The sequence below is a fragment of the Labrus bergylta genome, chromosome 13, assembly GCF_963930695.1.
Source record: "Labrus bergylta chromosome 13, fLabBer1.1, whole genome shotgun sequence".
In the NCBI taxonomy this organism is placed as follows: Eukaryota; Metazoa; Chordata; class Actinopteri; order Labriformes; family Labridae; genus Labrus; species Labrus bergylta.
This window is the reverse complement of record NC_089207.1, coordinates 25970044-25994154: the sequence shown is the minus strand read 5'-3', so window position 1 is coordinate 25994154 and position 24111 is coordinate 25970044. Positions and strand designations below refer to the sequence as shown.

At 40.6% G+C, this 24111-nt stretch overlaps 1 protein-coding gene across 4 annotated transcripts in view; it reads left to right on the top strand.

The window, feature by feature from the left end:
• The first annotated feature begins 570 nt into the window (after positions 1-570).
• The window catches only part of igf2bp2a (insulin-like growth factor 2 mRNA binding protein 2a), a 51314-nt gene continuing 27773 nt past the window's right edge, over positions 571-24111 (top strand). For 2 of the 4 annotated variants that reach the window (XM_065962175.1, XM_065962176.1), the window contains exons 1-2: positions 571-1120; positions 2306-2366. In XM_065962175.1, the coding sequence (XP_065818247.1) occupies positions 946-1120; positions 2306-2366 (236 nt within the window). In that variant the 5' untranslated portion in view covers positions 571-945. Of the gene's footprint in view, positions 1121-1240; positions 1542-2305; positions 2367-24111 lie in introns of those variants that run through there. The other 2 variants (XM_065962174.1, XM_065962177.1) reach the window with 2 other exon arrangements.

Genomic DNA, 24111 nt, shown 5'->3' with positions numbered 1-24111 from the left:
AAATGCAAAGTGAAATAAGTTGCCGTTACCTTTAGTTACACTATTTGTCGTTGTTGTTATTATAGGGAAATATTGTCTGCTGATAAGAATGAACTGTAAACTGTAGAGCTTATTATTCCACTACGTCAATAAAAGAATGGAAAAGATTCACTGTTTTATTGTTTCACTTTCTGTTTTGTTCCAACAACAAAAACAGGCATTCTCTTAATTTATTTGTAGTTTAGCAAATACAAAAAGACAAATTCTATAAAAACACTTCAAACCGGCCTCCATGGAGAGGTTTAAACCCCTTGCGTAGGCTACAATGCTCCATAAATCCATTTCCGTGTCACTCATAAATAAATAAAAGGCAAACTGTGGGGATCAGTCACACCGTTTGGGTCGACAACTTCAGTGACATCGACTTGATTTTCGTCACAGTAGCCCCCTTTTTTTTTGTTTTCACTTAAGCCAGTTGGAGGGACCCAAGGAACGGCCCTTATTATGATTTGATGAAATAACCCCTCTGCCTCTTTTAAGCCCATCCCTTTGCTGAATGCACCCAGTGATCATCATGCCACTTACAGAGAGCCTAATGCACTTTCTACGCCGGAGAATCGGGAGTGAGCCCACATGCACCTCCAAACAGTTTTTCTTGTGATTTTAAGAGAGATTTTATTTAGAGGCGGTGCTTGTTGGCTCCAGAGGGGCGTCGTAACGACACTTTCCCCCCCAGTCCCTGTTAAAAGAGTTAGACCAGGGCCAGAGTTGGTGCTGGGGGGTCGCTTATAGTTTAGTAATTTCCTGGGGGGTAATTGCTGCTGTTTATTTATTTTATTTTTTTCCAATCCGAAAACCTTTTTTTTTTCTGTTTAATTTCTATTTTCTTTTTTTTTTCTACTCTTTAATATCGCCGCTGTCTCCCTCTCAGATCTGAAACCCCTTCGAGATTTTTCCTTTCAGATCATGAACAAACTATACGTTGGGAATTTAAGTCCTTCGGTCACTGTCGAGGACTTGCAGCAGCTCTTAGTGGAGAGAAAGCTGCCAGTGGCCGAACAGGTCCTGCTCAAATCCGGCTATGCTTTTGTGGACTTCCCCGACCAGAACTCGGCCATAAAGGCTATAGAGATTCTTTGTGGTAAGTGTTGGATTTGATAAGTGATGCTGCTGGTGACAGGGGGGGGGGAATAATTCACTGCGGGTCAAACTGCACGATCAGGTCAAAACAACAATAGCTCAGAGGTTTCCGAAATGTGAAATATGAATAATTAGCTTGTGTAAGCTCATATTGTTTTTAATGGTCGGGACAGTGTTTGCGATCACATCCGTGTGCCATCGGAGTTTAGATGAACGCTCAGCAATGTACGCTCCAACAGAAATGTGATAAATGATCGATCACAGGACACACTGAAGGCTTTAGTGCCCGTTTGTCTGAAGAAAACACGAGCCGTCGTAACGCTCTTAACGCGCACAATAACCTATATTTTGGAGATTCCGATAGTGTGGGGCGCTACTTTGCAATCACCCACTGGAATGTATGGGATGGTCTGATGGTTCGGGTAGGCATAATTATTTTTCACTTATTTTTTATCTTGATTTTATTGAGGAGAGCAGAGCGACGCGAGCGCGGAAAACTTGTCAGATCCATGTTCCTCTGGTGTCTGGGTATGTTTTTACGAGGTGTCTTGGAGGTGGGTCATGGGGGTCCAGAGGAAAGAGCTAATAAACAGGTAGCTGAGAGGGGGACGAGGTGAGACGCTAATTCCGTGCTGCGCCAGGCAGGGCCACTCATAATAGTTACGAAAAGCCGTGTTCGAGCTTCGCCGAAGAGCGCTTCAAATCCAGCTTCACCGGCTGGGACAACGAGGAGTAGCCTATTAAGAAACACCTACCCCAGGATAGAAAGAGTAACAAGCCATTCTGCTTTCAAACAAGCCCCTCTTTGATGTTGCATTCTTTACTCAGCGCTGAAAAAATACCCCTCATTGCACTGCGAGGGTTGTGGGAGTGGAAAGCATGGCTGCTCATTTCCCCACATAGTATATAAGCTTATCATGCTTCATTTTGGCGCCGATTCCCTCAGTTGTGACCCCCATAATGTCCCACTTTGTGTTTGTTTTAATGTAAACATAGCCAGTTTAGCCGCCGCCGTGCGCGTAACGCGTCCGCGTACAGCACTTTTTTTCGGGGGGTTGTCTGTTTGAATGGGGACGCACCTACTTGGAGAAGTGATTCAAAGTGTTACTGGAAAGGCCTACCAGCTTTGCATTGTTACTTTCATGACACACAGCTAATGTTACACTATCAACTTTCGTCCCTACAGGTAAAGTTGAATTACACGGAAAGGTGATAGAGGTAGACTACTCTTGTCCCAAAAAACTAAGGTAGGCCTACAATCTGACACACACACACTCACTCACTTACACGCACACTCAAACACACAATTTGTGCCCTACGCCTATACTGTGCCCCATGACAGACTGGGTGACCTGTGTGCTTCCGCTGTGAAATATAGCAAGCAAGATTTCCCCTCTTTTTTGGCTTCTGCTTGTGATTTTTTTGACGCGGGCTGGTGTTGTTTTGTCTCTGGTGATGGAAGTGTGATGGCATGGCGGTTAAAACAAAAGAAAAAAGCGACAAAGACAGTTTTTAGTGCGCAGAACACACGATGGCTGCTGCCCTATCGCGTGATCTGCAGTGAGGCCTATCCCACTGTGCAACATGGACACAGTGCACACATGTTATGACTGCGTCTTAATTGAATATCTCAGAAATAGCAAAGGCCTACTATTAGTAAAACTTTCTGAAATGATAATCAACATGCTTGTATTTCCTCCCAATATGGCCGTTTTCCTACATGTGGGCGATTAAGTAAGGTTTCATTATTGACTGTAAGACTGCAATGCACGGTGCGTTGCATACCAATCAGATGATCCTCCCCTCCTGCTATAGGCGTGTGTGTATGTATGTGAGAAACACAGATTGTGTGTGTGTGTGTGTGTGTGTGTGTGTGTGTGTGATAGGAAAGCAGAGTTGAAGGTTTGTGTGACCTTATCTATAGTTTAACCCTAAACTCGGCAACGACGACAGCACCACATTTTTGTGTGATTTTGTACCAGCTTGTCCACGCAGAGTAAAAAATATCCACGAGCTTTTCCTTCCATAAGAATAAAGGTTAAACCGTTTTTTTCCCGCTTGTACGTAATGCGTAATACACTCCTACGTTTGTGTCAGATTAAGCAGCCTATAGACTCCCTGCACGTATAGATCCACCCTGTTTCACTACAATGCGTTTGGCTTTAGGGAAAGACTACATTGCGTGACAAAAAGGTAAATATTCAAGCCCCTTGTGGAGAAACACGTGACCTGTACTTTATGCTCCAGCATAGCCCCCCCCCTTACTGCTGCTACACTTTCCTGCCTTTCAGCTTCTCTTTTCTTGCGGTGCTTAACTGCAGAGAAAATAAGTATGTTAGAAATGTAATATGATCGATCTGCCGTTTTTTCTACGCCGTCTGACTTGATTTAAAGGCGTTTTTTTTCCAAGGCTCTCTACGCTGTGTTTGAGCCTGCGCCACTCCCCACTGTTAGTGTGCACGTAGGCCATGGCAATGTTGGAGAGCCTCATAATGGCTGCCATGGTGGCCCTGCACACTGCACGGCTATAGGCGGAATCAAGAAGGAGCAAATGTGCACACATGTGCCTGCCTGCTTGTGTTCAATCGGCAGTGTGAGGTCGTGGCTCGACCTGTGTGCATGTTTCTCGTAGGGGCCTGGCAAGAGAAATGCTCGCCGTATAAAAATGTACAGGTGTTCATTTTGAATCACGTTGAGGATCAGTGTGGAGTGGGCGAACTCGCGTGCATGTGGAAATCCATTTTATTTGTTCAGAACGTATTAAACCATCTTTCTCACTCCCTCAGATAATGTGTTTTAATCTTAAAATTTCACGAGAGATTATCTTTATCAAAACAGGAAACTTTCCATTAATTTGAAAATTAAAAGCTTAAAATGCGTTTTCTCTCCTGCAGATTTAAAAGTGATGCAAACAGCCTATTTGACATTTTAATATGTCAATTAAATTTATTCTAGTATCTTAGGCAGAGTAAGAAATACACATTTAATTCATAAATATGCTACATGTATAAACCACTCTTATTTTTTGAAAATTTTAAATCTAGTATATTATTAACTCATAATTATAGACATTGTTAGATTTAATTTTAAATATGTAGCCTAGGCTATATGTTTACAATTATAAAGTAAAAGATAAGCCAGCCTTTAGGAGTGAGTGTCTCCAGCTTTTGTCATTGAAAAACTCTTTGGGCCTGTTGGCTTTGTTTGAGGCTGCTGTACTTTCAGCTGCTGTTTGCTGTGAGTCTTGTTTGTTTGTATATTTTAGTTGTGTTTTGTTGGGCGATGCCTACATTGTACTATCAGGGATAGATGGATTAAGAAAGAATTTGTGCCTATTTTAAAGGACAAAAAAATAAGAATCTTGAAATGATGCATTTTTTGATGTTAATAAGTGGATACTGTAAAAGACCAGGGCCATTTGAAAGGATATTTTAACAAACAAAAACAAAAGAGTTTTTGAATGGTTTTGAATGGTTTTAGTTTTGATATCCTATTTAAACATTTTTATATTCAAATGTACATTAATTTAGTATTTTGCTTTTATTCACAAAAGTTATTCCAGAAGAATGGAAACAATTTTTTATTTATTCATATTGAAGCTTCTTTTCATAGAAATGACACAATGGTTTGTTGCACCTTACCACTCATATTCTAGATGGAGTTTAGGAAATTATCAGAATCATTTTAATTCATTTTAGAGTGATTAAAATCATGATCAACATGCTGTTTTTTTTATATTAATAATCTTTGTAAATGTATTCTAATTTCACTGCTGAGAGATCTGTTATTTTAAATGAGTTTCTTTATATATATATATTTATAAAAAACATTTTTGGACATTAGGAATTACTTTTAAACCTCACTTTGTGATGCTTGATTATTCTCTTATAATTGTTTTGACGATGAAAGGATCAAAACAATTATTTTCTCCATACTGTCTGAACATGATCTTATAAACAAAAATGACTTTAATAAAATATTTCAGTTTGTTTGTTCAATCTTGGTACATAATTGTTGCTTTGTGTATTTTCATGGTTGTCTTATTTTGAGACTAGAAATCAGAAAACAAACTTTTTTTTATAGTACTTAGTGATCAAATCACGTGCATGGCTGTCTCTCTGCTGGTGCAGCACACGTGTGTAAACAGAGTGTGATTTAGTGTTAATTCATTTTTCTTACGCTGAATCAGTTTGGTCTGACATTCTAATGGGTGATGAACGTGTGAACAAAGTGACTAACGTGATCTCTGGCTGCGAGCCGGATCAATGAGCGTTATTGAGCCTGTGAGAGAGCGTTGTTATCTTTTGGGAAACATATTTTGAAGTGTCTTTCTGAAAAGCTACACAGGGTGGTTTACCTGTTTGTTTTGCTGTTGATGAATGAGAAATAACAGGATCTCATCCTATTAGTTATTTATTTCCACCTTTCCACTTCAATTAGAGTGAAAACAGCCTGAAATAAACAGGTGATGAATTTCTTATTGGGTGCTAACTTGTGTGATAGCCTCGATTAGGTTACATCCCACACACACAGGTTAAACTCGTATATGCTATTAATATGAACTTTGCAGCATAATGTTCTTTTCAAAAGTAGAATTTATTCAAAAAACAGCCTTCTTTGGCATCAGGACACAAACCAATACATGGGTGTAAACATCTGCATTGCACCACAGAGGTGCACGTACAGATGTGTGTGTCTGGTTGTCAGTGCACGCTGAATCAAAACAGTGAAATAGGATAGCCATCAGTTGATCCACTCTGAATCCATTAATGCTCCCCAGTTGATCCTGGGTGTAGAGGAAGCTCTCCAAATCAGGCTGGAGTGTCTGGAGTGATTGCAGGAGGTGCTGCACTGCTCCCCTTTTAAAAAGCCACATCCGCTGCACCCTCCTCCTGACTCCTCGTGACTCCCCTCACCTGTACGTCAGGAGGGATTGCATCTAGGGATCTTCTGTGTTCACAGAGGGGAGTAGATGTCCAAAAATCGGGCTCAACCATGCTAGTGTCTTGCCCTTAAGAAGTAACACTGATGTAGGACAGAGTAAGCGTGTTATAGAGCATCTTTTACCGATCTTCCAGGGTGTGAAAAAATGCTCATGAGGTGTGAAATATTATGCAAATTAAAATGGTTCTTCATTTTCACTTCTAGGCAAAGCTAATTCTGTGTAGCTTTAGCGAAATGCTTTTATTTTATTTTGAATTTTAAGCTCCTGCTTTTAAACCTGCTTTGCGCCAAAAGCTGCAAAATTTTGTTGAGCAATTATTAACTTTTTTCTTGAAAGCAGTTTTTCTCCTGAAGGGGGTAACACACTCGCTCGTGAAGCAGAGCATATAGCTCAAGGGGGGTCGCTTCGATAAGACGAGAAAGCGTTGTAAAGTCATTGTGCGTCTATCAGACCTGTGGGATCACAGCTTGAACTCACCGGGTGTCTGAATGTTTTTTTTCTCCACACACTCCTCCTACATGTGCATCACAGTCGCATTTCCCTTCCTGCTATAAGCAGTCATTCACATTCCTCTCCAACCTGTTGAATGACTAATAAGTTTGCTGCAGCATTACAACCAAGAGAACAGTGAGATCATAGATGACTCTTAAAGGAGCTGCAGGGAGGAGTATGTGGAAGGTGTGGTCCGGATGAGGAGGATTTCCGTGACCAAGCATCTTAAGTCTCGTGTTTTTCTAACTAAATCATCGTATACATCATTGAACATCTTTGTATATGAAGAATGTTGAACCTGAGTGAATGGGACAGAACTGGAGCAGCTATCGCTCATGTGTCCGCTCAGTGACAGACCTGAGAACCATCATTCATCCAATATGAGACAAATGGGCTCTTCTTCTTGTTCTTCCTCCTCCTTGTTGTTATTTGTGACCTCACTATTACACGTTTTCCCCGACTAGCTGTTATTACTGAATGATGACAGTAATGGAGAGACAGCCTGTGGTGAAAGTTAAATAAACCCTCATGGATTAGACATGAGAGGTAAAAGCCTGCATGGCTGCAACTGAGCCACTGAGGCCATTTTTCTGTCTGTCAGAGCACGTGTCACTTATTATATCTCTGTCCTGTTAAAGTCAGATTACATTTATTTATTAGAAATAAAATGTTTGTATTGACAACTTCTTTATTTGAATCCAGAGCTGCATTTCTACTTTTCCTTCTAGCATGATGTTATGTCCTTACACACCTTTTATCAGGTGTAAGTGACACACCCATTAGTAAGTGTTTGTATTGAATGAATATTACACTTATTCACTACAGGAAAAGGCAGACATTGTTTTGGGCAGATGCTTGAGGATGCTAAGCAGAGTTTGATGAATTGAATGTGCAGCATATGAATATTTAATGATTTATAAATCATTATAAATCATGATTAGGAGGAGCGCAGTTTGTGTCCTTTTTTGGGGAAGTAATTGAAGATGTAACAGCTGCTCTGCCTCTCCTTCCTTTCCTATCTTACTCTCTGTTGCTCAGTCTGTCTCTGACGTGTGTGTGTGTGTGTGTGTGTGTGTGTGTGTGTGTGTGTGTGTGTGTGTGTGTGTGTGTGTGTGTGTGTGTGTGTGTGTGTGTGTTTTCAGCATGTGAATGGTATAGTATTTTCAGTTGGGGCATAATGCACATACAGATATGTTCACACGCAGCTTGAGGGCAGCGCTGCAGGAACCAGAAAAGCCGTGGTGAATCTGAAGGCTGAAGGCCGGATGTAAAGTTTAATGTTTCTCACCCCTAAGTGTGCCAGGGCTCCCAGTAGGCACCCAAGGGTGTGGTCTCCATTAAAGGTTTGGGCAGCTGAGAGGCCCAGCAGGTGGCATTTCTCACACAGCCAGACCTGTTCCTGTCCCATATCAACACCATCTAAACCTACTCGCTGTGCTGGAGCTTAAGAGCCCTGATGGGCCTTGAACAGGTGAAATGCATTTGGTTAAAACTACCAACGGCCAATCACAGTGAGCGAGTGGTTGTGATGCTTACTTGCAGCCAATCATATGCAAGAGAGTCAAGTGGTTCATGGGGAAAGAGGCTCATGAAGAGGCTCTATGACAGGAGGTTTTTACTACAGACTCTGAATCTTCATCCAGGTCAAATGATCCTCTGAACACCTTTTTTATCAAACCTTTGCCCCTTACTCTCTCACCTTGTTTTCACTTTCCAGACAGTAATGCTGACAGAAATGTCTTCCCTTTTTTTTCTAATTGCACTCAGTTTTCCTGTAGTGCATACCAAGAGGAAAAAAATACTCCCAAAATACACATGAAAACTACCAAGTGATGCAGAATGACTTAGAAATGACACAAAACAACGAAAAACAAGCAACTAAGAAACACAAAACTACTACGATGAGACTAAATAACTTTAAAAAAGACAACAAAGGCCTATCAAGAGACACAGAACTAACACAAAGAAACACAAAACTAAGACAGGTCAGTCACTAAACGACTGCCATGAGATAGAAAAAAATTACCAAGAGGGAAAAAACAATTATTTAGAGACATATGACGACCAAGAGACACAACTCACCATGGAGACAAAAATAAAACTACAAATAAATACAAAATGACTACAGAGATGCAGAATACCTTCAGAGAAACACAAATACTACCAAGAGACACAAAACAACTACGAGACACAAAAACTACAATAAGACTACCAAGACACTAAACAAAGACAGAGACACAAATTCCAAAAAACAAAAGAATGGCTTGAAAGAGACACACATGATTAACAATAGACACAAAATCACCACAGAAGCCATCAATGGAAACCAAGAGACACAATACAACTTTAAAGCAACACACATGTCTACAAAGGGGAAATAAACAAATTAAACATGTCGAGAAACAATCAAAAAGAAGCGAAAACTACTGAAAAGTCACAAAATGACAACAAAAATAACCAGGCACCCATCATTTTAAAATCCATCCTTTGCTTACAGAAATCTGGAACAACAAAGCAAAGGCAACAAAAAGCTTTTTTATACTTATATTGTTTCATTTTGCAATATTTTGAGGTTTACTTGGCTTCAGAATCTTAATAGGATAATAGGATAGGATAATACTTTAATGATCCCCAGAGGGGAAATTCGGGCATTGCAACAGCAAGACAGAGAAAGAAGTAATACAAAATACACAGGATAGATAAGATAAATACAGATAGAAACAGCAATAGGATGTATATACAAAATAATATGAATAGTTAAACAATACAGGACAATTACAAATTATGTGCAGTGGATGGCAAGTTAAAGTGACCAGTGATGATATAAGCTAGATAGATAGATACTTTATTGATCCCGAGAGAAATTCAAAGCATCCAGTAGCAGGTTACAAGATGTACATGACATGAAACATTTGTTACAAATTAACCACAAAACCGACCCCCCCCTCCCTCCCATACATATATATTAACCCGAAAAAAAGGTTTAAAGAATACCCCGAGATGAAACAAACTTAAACTGTGCAATTCAAAAAATAGACTTTTACAAGAAATGTACATAACCCGTGCAGGGATAAAAATATATGTGAAATTTAGAGCAAGAACCTATAAACAGTTGAGGATATAAAGTGACTTGTGTAATCAAAAAGTTTAGGGTTATGTAAACAGCAGTAAAAGAGTAGTATGATATGACGATCTAAAGAATAACAGTGCAGTTATACAAAATAAAATATAACATAGTATAATATAATATAGTGTAATATGTAAACATATCTAAAGTGAGCATAAAGGATAACTCTCAGCCCTATCTGTGAGTAAGTACAAAAAAAAATGGTGTTTCAGGTGTGCAACACTGTGAGACTCATATAGCAGTACCACCTGTAGCTTATAGTCAGGGCCATGAAAAGCTTCTGTTCTGGCAAGACAGGGAGTGAGTGTGAGAAAGTTTTGTCAGACACTCCAGCAACATATACAGTACGTATGTCTCTTTAGAGAATTATCGTGGTATGAACATTTTGCACCGTCAGAGAGGGACCGGAGAGATGCTGCTTTAATTTTTCTAATCAAAATAGACACATACAACCAATTTTACTCACAATATTAATACATGTCTGGTTGGAGATATCACCTGTAGCTTTAAATGTGTACAGTGAAGCAAAGTGTACTGCGTCTCCCGTGCAGTTGTGATATTCTCTTTCAATGTCTGATTTTTTTTAATGTCAGCACTTTGAGAAGCAGCATTGCACAAAGATATGGTCTTGTGACATTTCCAGCATCTTGATGTGGGTACAAAAATCTGTCCCATTGTGCTTGTGGATGTGTGTGTGTCAGTGTGTGTGTTTACAGGTCGGATTGTGTTCGGTTCCATCTGTTACAGGTTTGGTTCTTCAAGTTGCCATGGGAACCCATTTTTAAGTATTTTTTGCTTGGTTATAGGAGGAGAAGGCTTTTCATAAAAAAAAAAAAAAAAAAACAGTCCTTAGTCCTCCAGTGTACAGAGCAACACACCATGAAAGAAAAAAAACATAAGTTGAGTTTTCTGTGTGTGACAGCTGGAGATTCACCCTCAGAGTGATCATTATGATATCTTTTGATATCTCTGTCAGAATCCTTTGATTGCAGTTGAAAATTGTTATGAACTGCTGTCAGTTTGGCGACTCTGTAATTTCCACCCATTTCCCAGGAAAGTGCAGACTGCCTTACGCTTACGTCTGCAAACACTGTCTGCAGGCCAGCCATGTGTCTGTAGCTTACACTATGGGGCTACAGACACATGGGGGTACTCATATCACTGTGAGTACAGTGTGAGGTGCCTATAAAAAAAGCTTTCTCCTAGTTCTCCAAGTTCTTTTTGTTTTTCGTTAAGTGTGGCAGTGAGATCTGCTGAGTCGGCTGTCTGTCCATGTCACATCCGCAGCCCTTTAGTGACCTTTCTTATTCATAAACCCACTCAGAGCCAACATTTCCATCTTTTTCCATATGTATTGCAACGGAAGCATGGAAACCCCCTCCCCTTTAACAGAACAAGTCATCCACAGTGAAGTCGGCACACTGCTGAGCCCCCGAACACAACCTGCAGTACAGTCTGATCATTGTGTTTGCTCTTTCTCATGACGGAAGAGGAAGACATGGAGAAAACTTACAGAGGCAGAGATGCGTTTACGTGTGAGCGGCTTTCCTCTCAGAGTCTGCGTGTGTGTTTGTGTGCTGCTGTGTGGGCAGAAATAAGCACTGCTGATAGAGGGCAGCATTTCTTCCCCTTTTATTGTGAATGAGGCTTCGTGTATGTGTGTGTGTATGTGTGTGTGTGTGTGTGTGTGTGTGTGTGTGTTTGTGTGTGTGTGTGTGTGTGTGTGTGTGTGTGTGTGTGTGTGTGTGTGTGTGTGTGTGTGTGTGTGTGTGAGGCTTCCCCCCTCCCTCTGCAGACTGCGATGGGACTGGCTGTTCACTAGCAATTCAATCCAGTGTAATTCAAATCAGTGGCATTTACTGGAAGGGAAGGGGTGGGGGGGTGTTAATAGAAACAAAATTGCCAAGCATATTTTATTAATAATTGTACATAAATGAAAACAAAAGCAAACGTATTAGATTTAAAATCCCCAAGTACAAATTAAATATTGCACAACAGTCATGATTTTTGATTGTAGTTTAGAGACTGGCTGAAACATGTTTTCATTTTCTCATCAACACATAATCTAACCTTCTGTTGAAATGATTAGATTCCCTTACTGGTTTGACTTACAGTGAATACAGACGAAATATTTGGTGCTCAAACCTTATTAAGGAATTTCCACTGAGCACAATGTAGTATTTTATACATAAAGACAGAGTTTAAATCTTCTAAAGCAGGGATTTCCACCTCAGAGTATCCTTAAACTCAAACTCAAAGATATGAAATTCATACAAATCAAAAGTTTAGAAACACTCAGCATTCAGCTCTGTAAATTTTGTACTTTAACGCATGTTAATATTGTGTTCTGGCCTCTCTTATTGGAGACAAATAAGGAAACAGACATATTAACTGAAACCTGTCTTCAAAATGTTGTACACATTTAGAGAGAAATGATTTGATTTAGAGTCATCAGGTGCACAGCTTTAAATTCAATTCTCTTGGCACTCTTGGCAAGAAGAGTCGCTTCTTCTCATCACCAAGAAATGTATTTCATATAATTGTGTCACTGTTATTATTTGAGTTAATGGTCATCTAATAATCCAGTCCTCACTTTCTACCATCATTGTTTTTCTTGTTTGGAGCTGAGCTGTGGCAGGGGTTTGCATGCAGTCCTGTAGTGGTTAGAAGATGGCAGTAGAAACCTGTTGTCTCACACATCTGTGCTTGATCCTGACTGGATTTGCTGAGCTCAGAAATGAGTTGGGTTGTGTGGGGGGGGGGGAACAGGGCAGGTGCTGTAGAGAGTGTGCTGGCTCCATCTGTCCCCTTGCCAAGTGACCCAGCACATGCCAACAGCCAGCCTGCACAGTGTGAGGGAAGAACGGAGCATGTATGTGAGAGTGAGGGCGATAATGAGAGAGCAATGAAAGGACATAATGAGAGAGAGAGAGAGAGAGCGAGAGTATACTGCAGGGTAAGAGGGAGACCCCTATGGGAGTCCTTTTGATTCTATCGCACCAAACGTCAGGTTGCAGGCAGGGCGGTGGAGTTTTGCGCAGCCGCTGCTGAGAGCTGCACACGCAGGCAGCCGTGAGCAGAATGTGAAAAAAAAACAGTTTGTAAATAGTTGTTGTCTTCCTGACCCTCGTCTTCAATTTCCCTGGAGGAGCAGAATATTTCATGGTGAAGGGTTCGACCTGTGAGTGTATCGCTAAACACTCTGGGTTTCCCATGGGTGCAGTAGCTCCTGCAGCAGCAGTACCCTACTGTACTACTATTCAATCCTGGGGGTTTTGAAGCTATTATGTTTGAATGTGATTTTTTTTTTCTGAGCAAAAGACTGGGAATAAAACGGAACTAATGTACGTGCAAGTTGCAAGGATACTGGCCCGATTGATTGAATGATTGATTGGACACTGGTGTTGAGCGTGGAGTTCTTATTATTTCCATCAGTCTTTTTGCAGTTGCCAACTCGCAGGTCACCTCTGACTCATGCATACAAACAACATCATGACACTGATTGATGAAGTGTCCGTCCCCTGTCAGGTTAAATGAAGCACACCCTGACACACAACCAATTAAAATTGAAGCATGCCCGGTAGCAGAACATGATCTTGTAAAAGAAAAACAACGGCAAAAACCTGGGCATCTACAGCGCTCAAGGATGGTAAATATTTGATGCTGGAGCAGCCATACATGAGCTCTCGCTGCAGGGCTGCTAACGTGAATGGTTTCTTTTGCATGTTATAGGCATATGAAATCAAACTTGTGATTCTTTGCACATATTAACCATAAATCAACTCGCTCATTCTAAGCATGTTCGGGGGCATTTCTATATCGTCATTCATGGTGAATTCCACAAGATGCAGCTGCAGCTTATCTCATTGCTCCTGGGAGGGTCACGCTCACCCTCCACTGCAGCATTTCTTACTTGTCTTCCCCCTCCTCCTCCTCCTCCTCCTCTTCCTCCTCCTCCTGCCATGTGCATGTTTTGTGTCAGGGTACCATGTCATGCGTACCACCTTAGATTGCGTGCATTGTCTCTCACCCCGCCTCCCTGCAGCTCCAGCAATGTGTCACTGCTCCCCTTGGCACATTAAGTCGGGGCAGAGTGAACCCGGCTATGTGTTAGTGACGAGAGGGTGTAAATATCTGTACAACCCTACGTAATGTACTGTAAGCTGAATGTGATCCGCCCTATCAGATAGTGTAACAGAGACAGGCAGTTTATTCTTAGTAGTGGTTAGTAGAATTCTTCGACAACAGTAGACGTCTGTGTGTCATTGAAATGCGTATGTGTGTGTGTGTTTGTACAGTTCCTCTGTGTCGCTGCCATTCCCCAAGCGGGGAGTCAGCAGTTCATTTCAGAGATGGTTTGCTAAGATGGTTTTGTTTTAAGTGGTATGAGGAGTGACTCCAGGCAGCCCGGTTTCCGGTCGCTTGACGTTGTGGAAGAATAAATTACAGAGATATAGAATGACTCGCTTCAAAGGGCCAGTTTGATATCGAAGACGCAGCGGTGGAGATGTGGAGAACGCTGGAGATGGTACATGAAATATGCAGCGTTTGAAGAGGAGCATGGCCATGTGTTCTTTCCTCTCTTTTGTTATGTGTATATTTGTTGCATTCTTTGATGGATGCATGGCCACCTCAGGCTTTTTAGAGCATTTAAAGGACCACTGCTTCCTCCCCATCACCGCACATCATTAAGGCCGGCTATTGCTGTGCTCACGGCATTTGATTCCACACACACACACACACACACACACACACACACACACACACACACACACACACACACACACACACACAAACGCACACACAGATGGGATCTGATCTGATCAAACATCGCTGCAAATAACAGATTTACCACCAAACAAAACACAGCTCCGATTTGCTTTTTATGCCATTGTACTTAACCTTGTTTTGAAGACTCTCAGCGTCTGTATAAAATGCCCTCCACAACTCCAGAAATAAAACTTTTCTACAAGTCATCATCTTCTCATGGAGGCTTTTTCCTCAGCTGTGTCATTCAGGGTGGGATGCTCGAATGCTGCTATAAATTTATACTGCTGTGTTTAAGGTTCTATTTAAGGCAAATTATTTGTATTAGCAACTTTGAAGACTAGGCTATGGCGTTTAGCGTCCAGCAGGGAATACAACACATTTGAACTTAATAGATAATATCCGACACGAGCTAATGTTAGCATTTATTGACCTCACATTTCTGTTAGCTATAGGAATAAATGCATTTTCTATCACCACTGTCAAAATACTAGCATTCAGCCACTTCCTTGCTAACATTGCCATTAGCTTTACCTTTTCATATTGTTCAACACTATCAAAGGGTATTGTTCACAAACAGCCACTTTGTTGATAACAATAATGTAAGCTAGGATGTGGCTGAATGCTAACAGTTGCTGTGTGTGGTAGCTAATGTCTCTTCCTCGCTGATAAAACTGTAATCTCTACATTTTCCGTTATGTCATGCTACACTTTCAAGGGTATTGTTAGCATTCACCCACTTTGTTGGTAATAGTAATGGTAGCTAAAAGGGGCTGAATGCTAACATTAGCCCAGAGTTAGCTTATGGCCTATCAAATATGGCATTTAACAGAATTTCCCTCTGGATTTTTTACTATCCAGGGTTTTCTCAGGGGCTTAACAAAAAACTGTAAAATTGATAACAATTGTCAGACTTCCTATATTCATACAACCTACAGGCTAAAGCCGTAGCGCTTCCATCTTGTAACAGCTTTTGAGCTCTCCACCCTGAGCATGTTGGGAGTAAAGTGGGGGAAGAACATCTGAATATGATGAATGATCTGATTGCAATTCTGTGACAAGACCAGATCTGCCAGGCCTTTTCACACACACACACACACACACACACACACACACACACACACACACACACACACACACACACACACACACACACACACACACACACTGCTCATTAGAGCTGTGGTTGTTTTGGCTGTCTTAAAGAATGAGCGGTCAGGTTTACAGGTCAGCCCTCGCTCCTAATAGCCCATTTAACTTAGTCAGTGTGTTTGTTAAAGAGGGGAACCAGCCTCATCTGTTTTCTGCCAGGAAGCATGAAAGCAGCCGGCCTGAAAATGCTTACAGATTTGTTTTGGTGTTTGTGTGAGGAGGAAGGTCTTAATCCCATGTAGGGGAATAGTTTGTTAAATTATTGACTGAACCCTTGAGAAAAGAGAAAATGTTGCTAATTGTTATCAATAGTTTGATATTGAGCCTCAGGTGAGAGAAGCATTGTGTACGTTCATGCTGTTTGGCCTACAGATAAATTACAGAATACATTTGAAAGAACTGTGGTCTCTTGATTTCAGATCTCTACTTGCATGTTTTTTTTAAAGCTAATTACTGTTTGTGTGCCTGCTGCGTTCAAATACTGTGGGATTTAAAATAATCAAACCTGGGAGACAAACAATAAACAAACATGAACTATTAGGCAGGATGCAGTTTTTTTTATATTTGAAGAATTGTCTCTGAGTTGGAAGATGTTTTGGCTTCAGTGAGTGCCTTATAGTCACATATATAACAACAGCAAACCTTTCCCTCAGGCTTCTCTCAATCACCAATAAGTCTCTCCCGTATTCTCTATCTCACTTAAAATGCTGCCCACGCGACAGGCTTTTTTAACCCACTCCCCCCTGCGTCTGAGCTGCCGCTTCCGAACTGGAGATATCGACATCAACGCAGGATATTTACTCCAGTATTTACCACTCATTGATCAGAGCTGACACTGTTATGAATGTCTGCGATAATTTGATTAGTCTACATATTACAGCGTACAGTCATTCTCCAAACCTCAGATATCACCGTTACTTATCCACATCATTGAATCACACACACACACACATAACTCTGAATAACCATCTTGAGCTGACATCCTCCCGAGCCCCCCGCCTCATTTCAGAGAGTAGGTCAGGATGTGAAACCATTTTAGCCGCAGGATTAAAGTCTGACAGGGATAATGCCACTTCAGCCACTTGTTAGTCACATGACAAGAGATGTTCTGAGGGGTTTGGGAGGAGCAATGTAGTGAAGGCCCCTTATCCGTGTAACTCCACCCACTGTAAAGCCGGAGACCCGTAACAGCTCACAAAACATTACAGGCCACAGTAAGGGAAACCCTTTACACTTGCCCCCGTCTACTCTCACTCTGCACACAGTAATGAGTTTCTGACATGCCCAGAACAGCCTTTTTATGCCATCTGAAATTACACCAGTGTGAAATGTACATCCATTGCTACAAAGCTGCTCAGCCTGCAGATTGTACATCACCTTGTTAATATCTTGATGGCTTTTAGAAGTTACTGCACTTACATGTAAATATGTTATATTTAACTTCTCATCCTTCACTGATTCTTCTTTACTCACTACTGACTCAAAGTACCATCTAAATAATAAAATGATAAATAATAATAAATTACAGTTGATGTTTTATTGATTTCCACATGAACCATTCTGCACCATTTATTAAAATTGCTGGGGCAGAAAAACTCTTTAGAGCTGCAACTTATAATTACTTTCTTTATAATTATTGTATTTTATATTTTAGGAAGTTTTTTAAAATGTCTAAATATTGGGAATTAACAATTTCAAGTTCATAGAGTCCATAGTGATATCTTCAGATTCTTTATTTTGTTTAAATAACAAAAAAAACACAAGAAAATATGTTGTGCAATTCTTTTGCATTTTTTAAGCCATTAGTAGATTATAAAAATTGTTTTAAATCAATTTTGTTAAAAATTCAATTAATAAATGAGTTTAAGCTTAAGGCACATTAATAACAAACATGCTTGTATCTTTTTTTCAAATTGATACTTTAACTCCAAACGTTTCTTTAAAATGAAGCGTTGCTGCCTACTTAAAATGTTTCTTGAACTTCACCGGATAAAATGGTGGAAGACAAAATAAACGGATCAAAGTTTATTTTCTGCGAGAGTGTTGACAAAATGCTGAACAATTTCAAGTTGAGCTGATATATTTATTTGAAAGAAATGTAGAGTGAGATTCTTAACAAATATATTTTTGTACAGTGCAAACACAAAGCTTTAGTTACCTCAACCACGTGTGCCCCCGCCCCGTGTCATGTCCCTGCCTTTTAGAAACACATTGTATGATTCAGTGTTTCCTGAAGCTTTGTTCCTGGGAGGACTCCTCAGCCACAGCAGCTGTGACTGACAACGCTGCGTGGTTAAAATATGCTGCTTATTGACCGGGTTTATCAGTGTGTTTTCTGTTTCTCTGAGGATGAATCTTCACTCCCCTCCTGCTAGTTTTCACTCTCTGTCAGGAACTTCCCTGCAGATGGGGGAGAGGAAGGAGAGGAAGGAGTGGAAGGAGAGGAAGGAGAGGAGGTGGTGCGCTCATGTGTGCGTGAACAAGTAAAACTGGCTCGCTCCGGAGGGAGCTGCAGGGAGCAGCGAGACGGGTGGAAGAGAGACAGAGAGGGGGACGGTGAGAGAGAGGCTGTAGATAGACAGAGAAAAAGCAGGGTGTGGGGGGAGGGGGGGGGTGTGAAAGGTTTGAGGACTTGCGTAATGTTCAATTGTGTGCGTGTTGTATTGATCCAGGATAACCTGGCTGGGACCTGTACACCTATAGCAGGCGGGCTCAGCCTTCCCCACTACAATACCTTATGGCCTGCAGATTAAAGGATGAGACCAAAGGAACAAGCTGCACAAGTCAACATAAAGCGACAGAAGCAGCCATGAGGAGCAGCTAACAGACAGCGGAGCCACGCCGCAGTATGAGCTAGTACCCACCTGTCACAGGCTCTTAGAACTGAGGTGTGTGAGGGCGAGAGAGACACAGGAAATACATCAGAGTGTGCATGTAAAGGAGAGGAGGCACACAGGAGAGTGTGCCATACATTAGTGTTTTAGATGTGTGTGTGTGTGTGTGTGTGTGTCAGTGATGTCCCTGTAGGCTGGCTGTGTCAGTGACGATGCTGCTGACTACGTGCTTTGTGACGGGGGCTCAGAGGAGACCTCAGTTAGTGGTGGAGCAGCACACGAGTCTGCATGTAGGCTTGAATCATCTTGATTTTTATTTTTTTTTAAATTTTTTAAGCATGTGGCTGTGTAGCAAAGGAAGTGGTTTGGGCACCAATGAATCCTCGTGTAAATGTTGTAGTAGCGGCAGATTGCTTGCTGCAATTTTGCTTGACGAGCAGAAATGACTTGTCGCAGGATCACACCTCATTTGTCCTGCCTATCACAATAATTGGTCTAAGTAGTGTTATTTATTAATTTTGTGTGCTGGCTAAATAAAAGTGTTGCTTATAAGATTGTTGAACAGTATTAATGGTGTAGAAGTCTGTTTTGATTTGCAGCATAACTTTTCAAAATGATGTACTAGCAGGTTGACACTAAATAGAATGTTTTTAAATGTGTCTGCGGGAAGGGGATTTTTTTTTTATGTTTGCTTGTTTTTTAACTGTCACTTTTGGACCTGTATGTAAAAATGTACTTTGTGATGACACTCACACAGTCAGATAAAAAATAGATGCAAATTAGAAAAAAAAATGACCTTAATTATCTAGGTAAATAAAAACCCCCACGTCAGACACAAATTATTTGTCACAAAAAAAAGTATTATTTCTGATTTAAAATGTAGTCTGAATGGGACTTTTAAAAATGTAATCTCATGGAACATTGATCTATGAAGTATATGCTGTTTAATTATATTAATATTGGGCCTTTGTAGGAACCTCATTGAGATGTTTTATTGAGGTGTCATTGACATTTAGTCTGTAAAAGATGCTTCCCTCTGTATCGTATGCTGACGTAGTGTATCAAGGTCTAACACAGTTCTGACTGTTTATGAGCTCTCTCCCTGCTGCAGGATAAAGGACTCTGTTTCTGTCTCTGTGGTCACATGCAAATGCACACAAGATTACGCAGAACATGCTTTTAGGGAAATTTATATCAAGAATGTGTTTCACATCAAATATACAAATTCCAGATTTAATTTGTGTTTGCATGATCAGAGGCATACTGAGGGTTTTATAGGATTGGGTTAGAGGAAACCTTTTTCTTTCTTTTTTTTTTTAAAAGGAAAAGCATTGTTTCAGAGAGATAACAGCAAAATATTTTAAAACACTCCTTTCATTGGCTTAATAGGCATGACAGGAGAAAAATGCGGTTTGTGTGAGCTGGGCACCCTGAGTGAAAATTGATTTGTGGTGATTACACCTGAGAGATAAAAAATCATTTCATATCTGCAACATTAGGCAAATAGCTCTGGGTCCTCAATTGTCCCTCTTACATTAAAATACAGTTACATATGATTGTCCTTTATTATATAATCTGTGTGTCTTTGAGTGCGTTGTGAAACTAACACCCTCTGCAAATGCTTCCATGGATACGGTTGATCATGATTAAGGGCGGAGTATCAGATTCAACATTACACCGCTGTAGCCATCTCTCTCACGCTGCATGCATCTCAAACATGAATGAGATGATTTGTTTGACTCATTGAAAATCTTTTGAGTCATTTGAATAATTCCTCTCATGGGTCACTGAATCATTTCCATAATAGAAGACATTTAATCCGCTGACGTGCCGACAGACCTTCTCTGTGAACTTTGTACCACATGCAACAGAGAAACCGACAACGTTTCCTTATTCAAATCTTTTCTATTAACCAGCTGTGTGATGAGAAGCGGGCAAACGTCAATAGGAAAGGCTGTGGCCGCATTAGAGCTGCGCGTGTCTACCTGCATCCACAGAGAGAAGGAATGCATGAGGAGAAACAGGCAGGCAGGTGTGAGCCTCCTGAATTCTGATGAGTTCTCTCCCGCCGAGAGCTGCGAGGAAAAACAGAAGCCGGCACCTGAGCAATGCACGCTGAGATGAGATGGTTGGCAGCGCTGTGCAGCTGCAGCTTTGTTCACTCAGCAGCGTCAGTGAGAGAAATATGTGGTTATGGGGAGAATGAAGAAGAGTCCGGTACAGTGTTTGATTTGTTATGGGGGGGGGGGGGGGATTTTTGATGGATGCAAATGAGTGCCTGGAGGAATTAAAATGATTTAATGAAACTGAATATTAAGGAGAATGTCACAAGTAAGGCTTATTGATACTTTGTGAATTTTAGCATTGTGCATACTATGCAATGTTTAAAATAAACCATGGGCCGTTTGACTCAGAGGTTTCCCTACAAATTCATCAGAAGTAAGCTTTTTTTTAATATAAAAATAAGCAACAAATGTGACACTTTGGAGAAGTGAATTCACAAAATTTAAACAATTTCTGCACCTTTTTATGTGATCTTGCAGTTGCAATTCACCCCAACTCACTACTTGGATATGCAAATAATGATTGGAGGGGATTGTTCACCATGTTTTTAATGACTTTGATGCTTGTCAGAGACTAACGGTCTTCACGGAGACTCAATGTCTTCTTGAGATTATTCATCCATGTTTCTGTGCAGAAAACTGCCGCCCACTTCACCACTTCCTGGTGGTTTGTGTTGAGTCAAGTCTATTTACCAATCAGAGACTGTGTTCCAAACTTTCCACCAACCAGTAGCTCTGTTACAGTCTGAGTGTTTGTACAGCCAGATAGTGATCCCCCTGTCACATTTCAATGGTCTTTAAACCATGCAGCACCCAAAGTAACAGTAGAGTAAATCTAAAAAAACAACACATGTATTATCATTTGCAAATTTGCATAGCAATAAAATGCCCACAGTGCTGAATCAGCATTTTTTGGTTACTTACTTACTTTATTTTATTTAAATGTTACACTTTTTATTGTTTTCCTTGATGTGGGAATCCACCAGGACTGATGTTAGGAGACAAAGAGCTTGATCAGCAAATACACACTTTTATTAAAGTGTTTGTCCCCTTACGTGTTACAGAAAAAAACTTTGCTTTAAATAAGCTGCTGAAATCATTTTAGCCATTTTATGCAAAAACACAAAGAGTCAGATAAAACCTGCAAAAATCAGGAGGGACTGGTTAATAAGACACATTGAACACTGTTTTGTTTTTTCTTTCTGCTAGAACGGGCTGTCCTCTAGTTGTTGAACCCCCAAAATGCATTAGGCCTCATGTTTAAGTCTTGTGGACCAAATTATTGCACCCCAAAGAGCTGTAATGTTTGTGCACAATTAGGTGTGTGTGTGTGTGTGTGTGTGTGTGTGTGTGTGTGTGTGTGTGTGTGTGTGTGTGTGTGTGTGTGTGTGTGTGTGTGTGTGTGTGTGTGTGTGTGTGTGTGTGTGTGTGTGGATGGAGTAAATGGACTGTAGTGTAAAGTATTTCAATTGGTCAGAAAACTGTATAAGTGCGGCCCATTTACCATGCAGGAAAAACATGGTTAGTTCCAGGAAACATCAAATAAAGCATATCCATTAATATTTCTTATCTATTATAGATATATAATTGATTAATATATTTATATTGTGTATTCAAATGTATTGTGACAGTGAAGTGTGAATGGAGAAAAAAATCTTCTCTAAAAGCTTCTTTGACAAGCTGCTATAGGTTTCCCTATATGTTACATGTCTTTTTATACTGCTTGAGGAAATGCTTCAAGGTTTGTTTGTCCTTCAGGGGGACAAATAGCAACACATACTTCTCAGCTGAAGGACAACAACAATGCAAAGACTCTTCTCTCGTATAAATCCTGTTATCTCTGCTCCGCAACAATAGGACGGGCCTGAGAGAAGTACTTAGGAGCACTACACAGAAAATGGCCCTAGCTCCGTCTTTAATCCCGTGACGGAGAGTGCGGACGCAGCGGGAGTGCCTGAGAACTTAGAAAAGAATCTAATGCACAGTAGGGTCTCTCAATATTGTTGACTTGTTGCTTCCTCTCTGAGATTTCAGGGCATTCAGGCGCTTAAGAGCTTAAGGGTCGAAGCTAGAAATTGGGTTAATTCAGATTAGACGAGTCTGTGGTTGGTGTGTAAGGACCACCGGACTATCTTCAACCCACCCAAGCTGGCCTATATAATAATGTTACTGCTTCACGTCTAGACGCAGCATAAATTAGATCTGGTATCACAAGTAAAAGAATAAGAACAGCGGTGACGCATTTGTCCAGAGCTCACATACATGCACATGTAGCTGTAAATGCAGCTGATGGTCTGATGATGACATTATACTGCACTCAGCACTGAGACGTCCGACTGCCACACATTAAAGAAAGCAGAGACATTAGCCTTGCTCAGACAGCAAATACCACTGGACTTGAAATGCGATCGTCTAATAGGTGCATAATCACACACATTCAGTGATTTATGACCACAGAGGTTTTCATTTCCTATTTTATCTGCATGCTATGGCTGTGGGGAAGGCCAGCTCATCTTTCATTTTTAAAAGTCATCAATTATCCTACATGTAATATGAAGTCGTACTGGACTGGTGTGGACTTCCTGAGTCTATTGTGTCATCAAGCAAGGCTTGAAACAGGAACAAGCCGCTTTCTCAACCGATACAAAGAAAGGAGGGAGCGGAAAAAAAAGAAATATTTTTCAGAGTTTCCTGAAAAAGTAATAATAGACACCATTTTATCACATTAAATGACTAATTTGTTTAAGCATTAAGCAGCAAATATGTGGCTATATCGGTGTGGCAGAATGGCGAGGCAGTTCATAATCAGTTTAGCAGAGCATTGACAGCTTAATGGACTCAGGAGTAAGGGAAATGACTGGGAAAAAATTGATAAGAAGGGTGATTTTCATGTAGAAACTATTAGGTTGGAGGTTATTTAGTTATTTTGGAGGTGAGTGTGTGCGCAGAGATTTGTTCAGAGTTTTTTTTTTTTTTTGTCAGAGCGGTCAGGCTCCGCGGACTGAAAGACTATTTGCGATGTCTTTTTAACTCAGCCAAATAGAGCCTCCCTGCTGGGCACGGAGCGGCATGCTTTGTGAGCCGTCTATGACAGAGTGGGCATGAGCGCAGGGCACGGAGGAGAAGGTAAACAAGGCTTTTAGAGGCTTCATTAGACAGAATCATTCTGCAGAGACGGACATGTTTAATCATTCACTCCTGAGTTTGTTCTGTAAAGAAAAACGGCTTTTGCAGCCAAGTCGTACCCCTTTAAAAGAACTCCAAACTATGTCTTAACTATTCTATTCAATCTGTTCTGCCAACATGCAGCAGCTAGGTTTGTGTCAAAGCTGATGTGGACATTCATTTAAATTAAAAACTAAAAGATAAACATTTTCTGTAATAAGTTTTAATTCCATCATGAAAAGGGCACTTTTCATTTCCAGGGATCTGAGTCACTCTTGGTAAAGCCGCTGTTCATTTTCAAAACTCATTAATTCATTTTTCTATCCATAAAACACACTAATTTCTATATTTTTATGAGACAAAGACATCCTAGAGCCTACAGTGATGTCGTCAAATGTCAAGTTTTGTGTAAAAGACAATTAAAGCTCTAAATTGTTTATTTTGTCA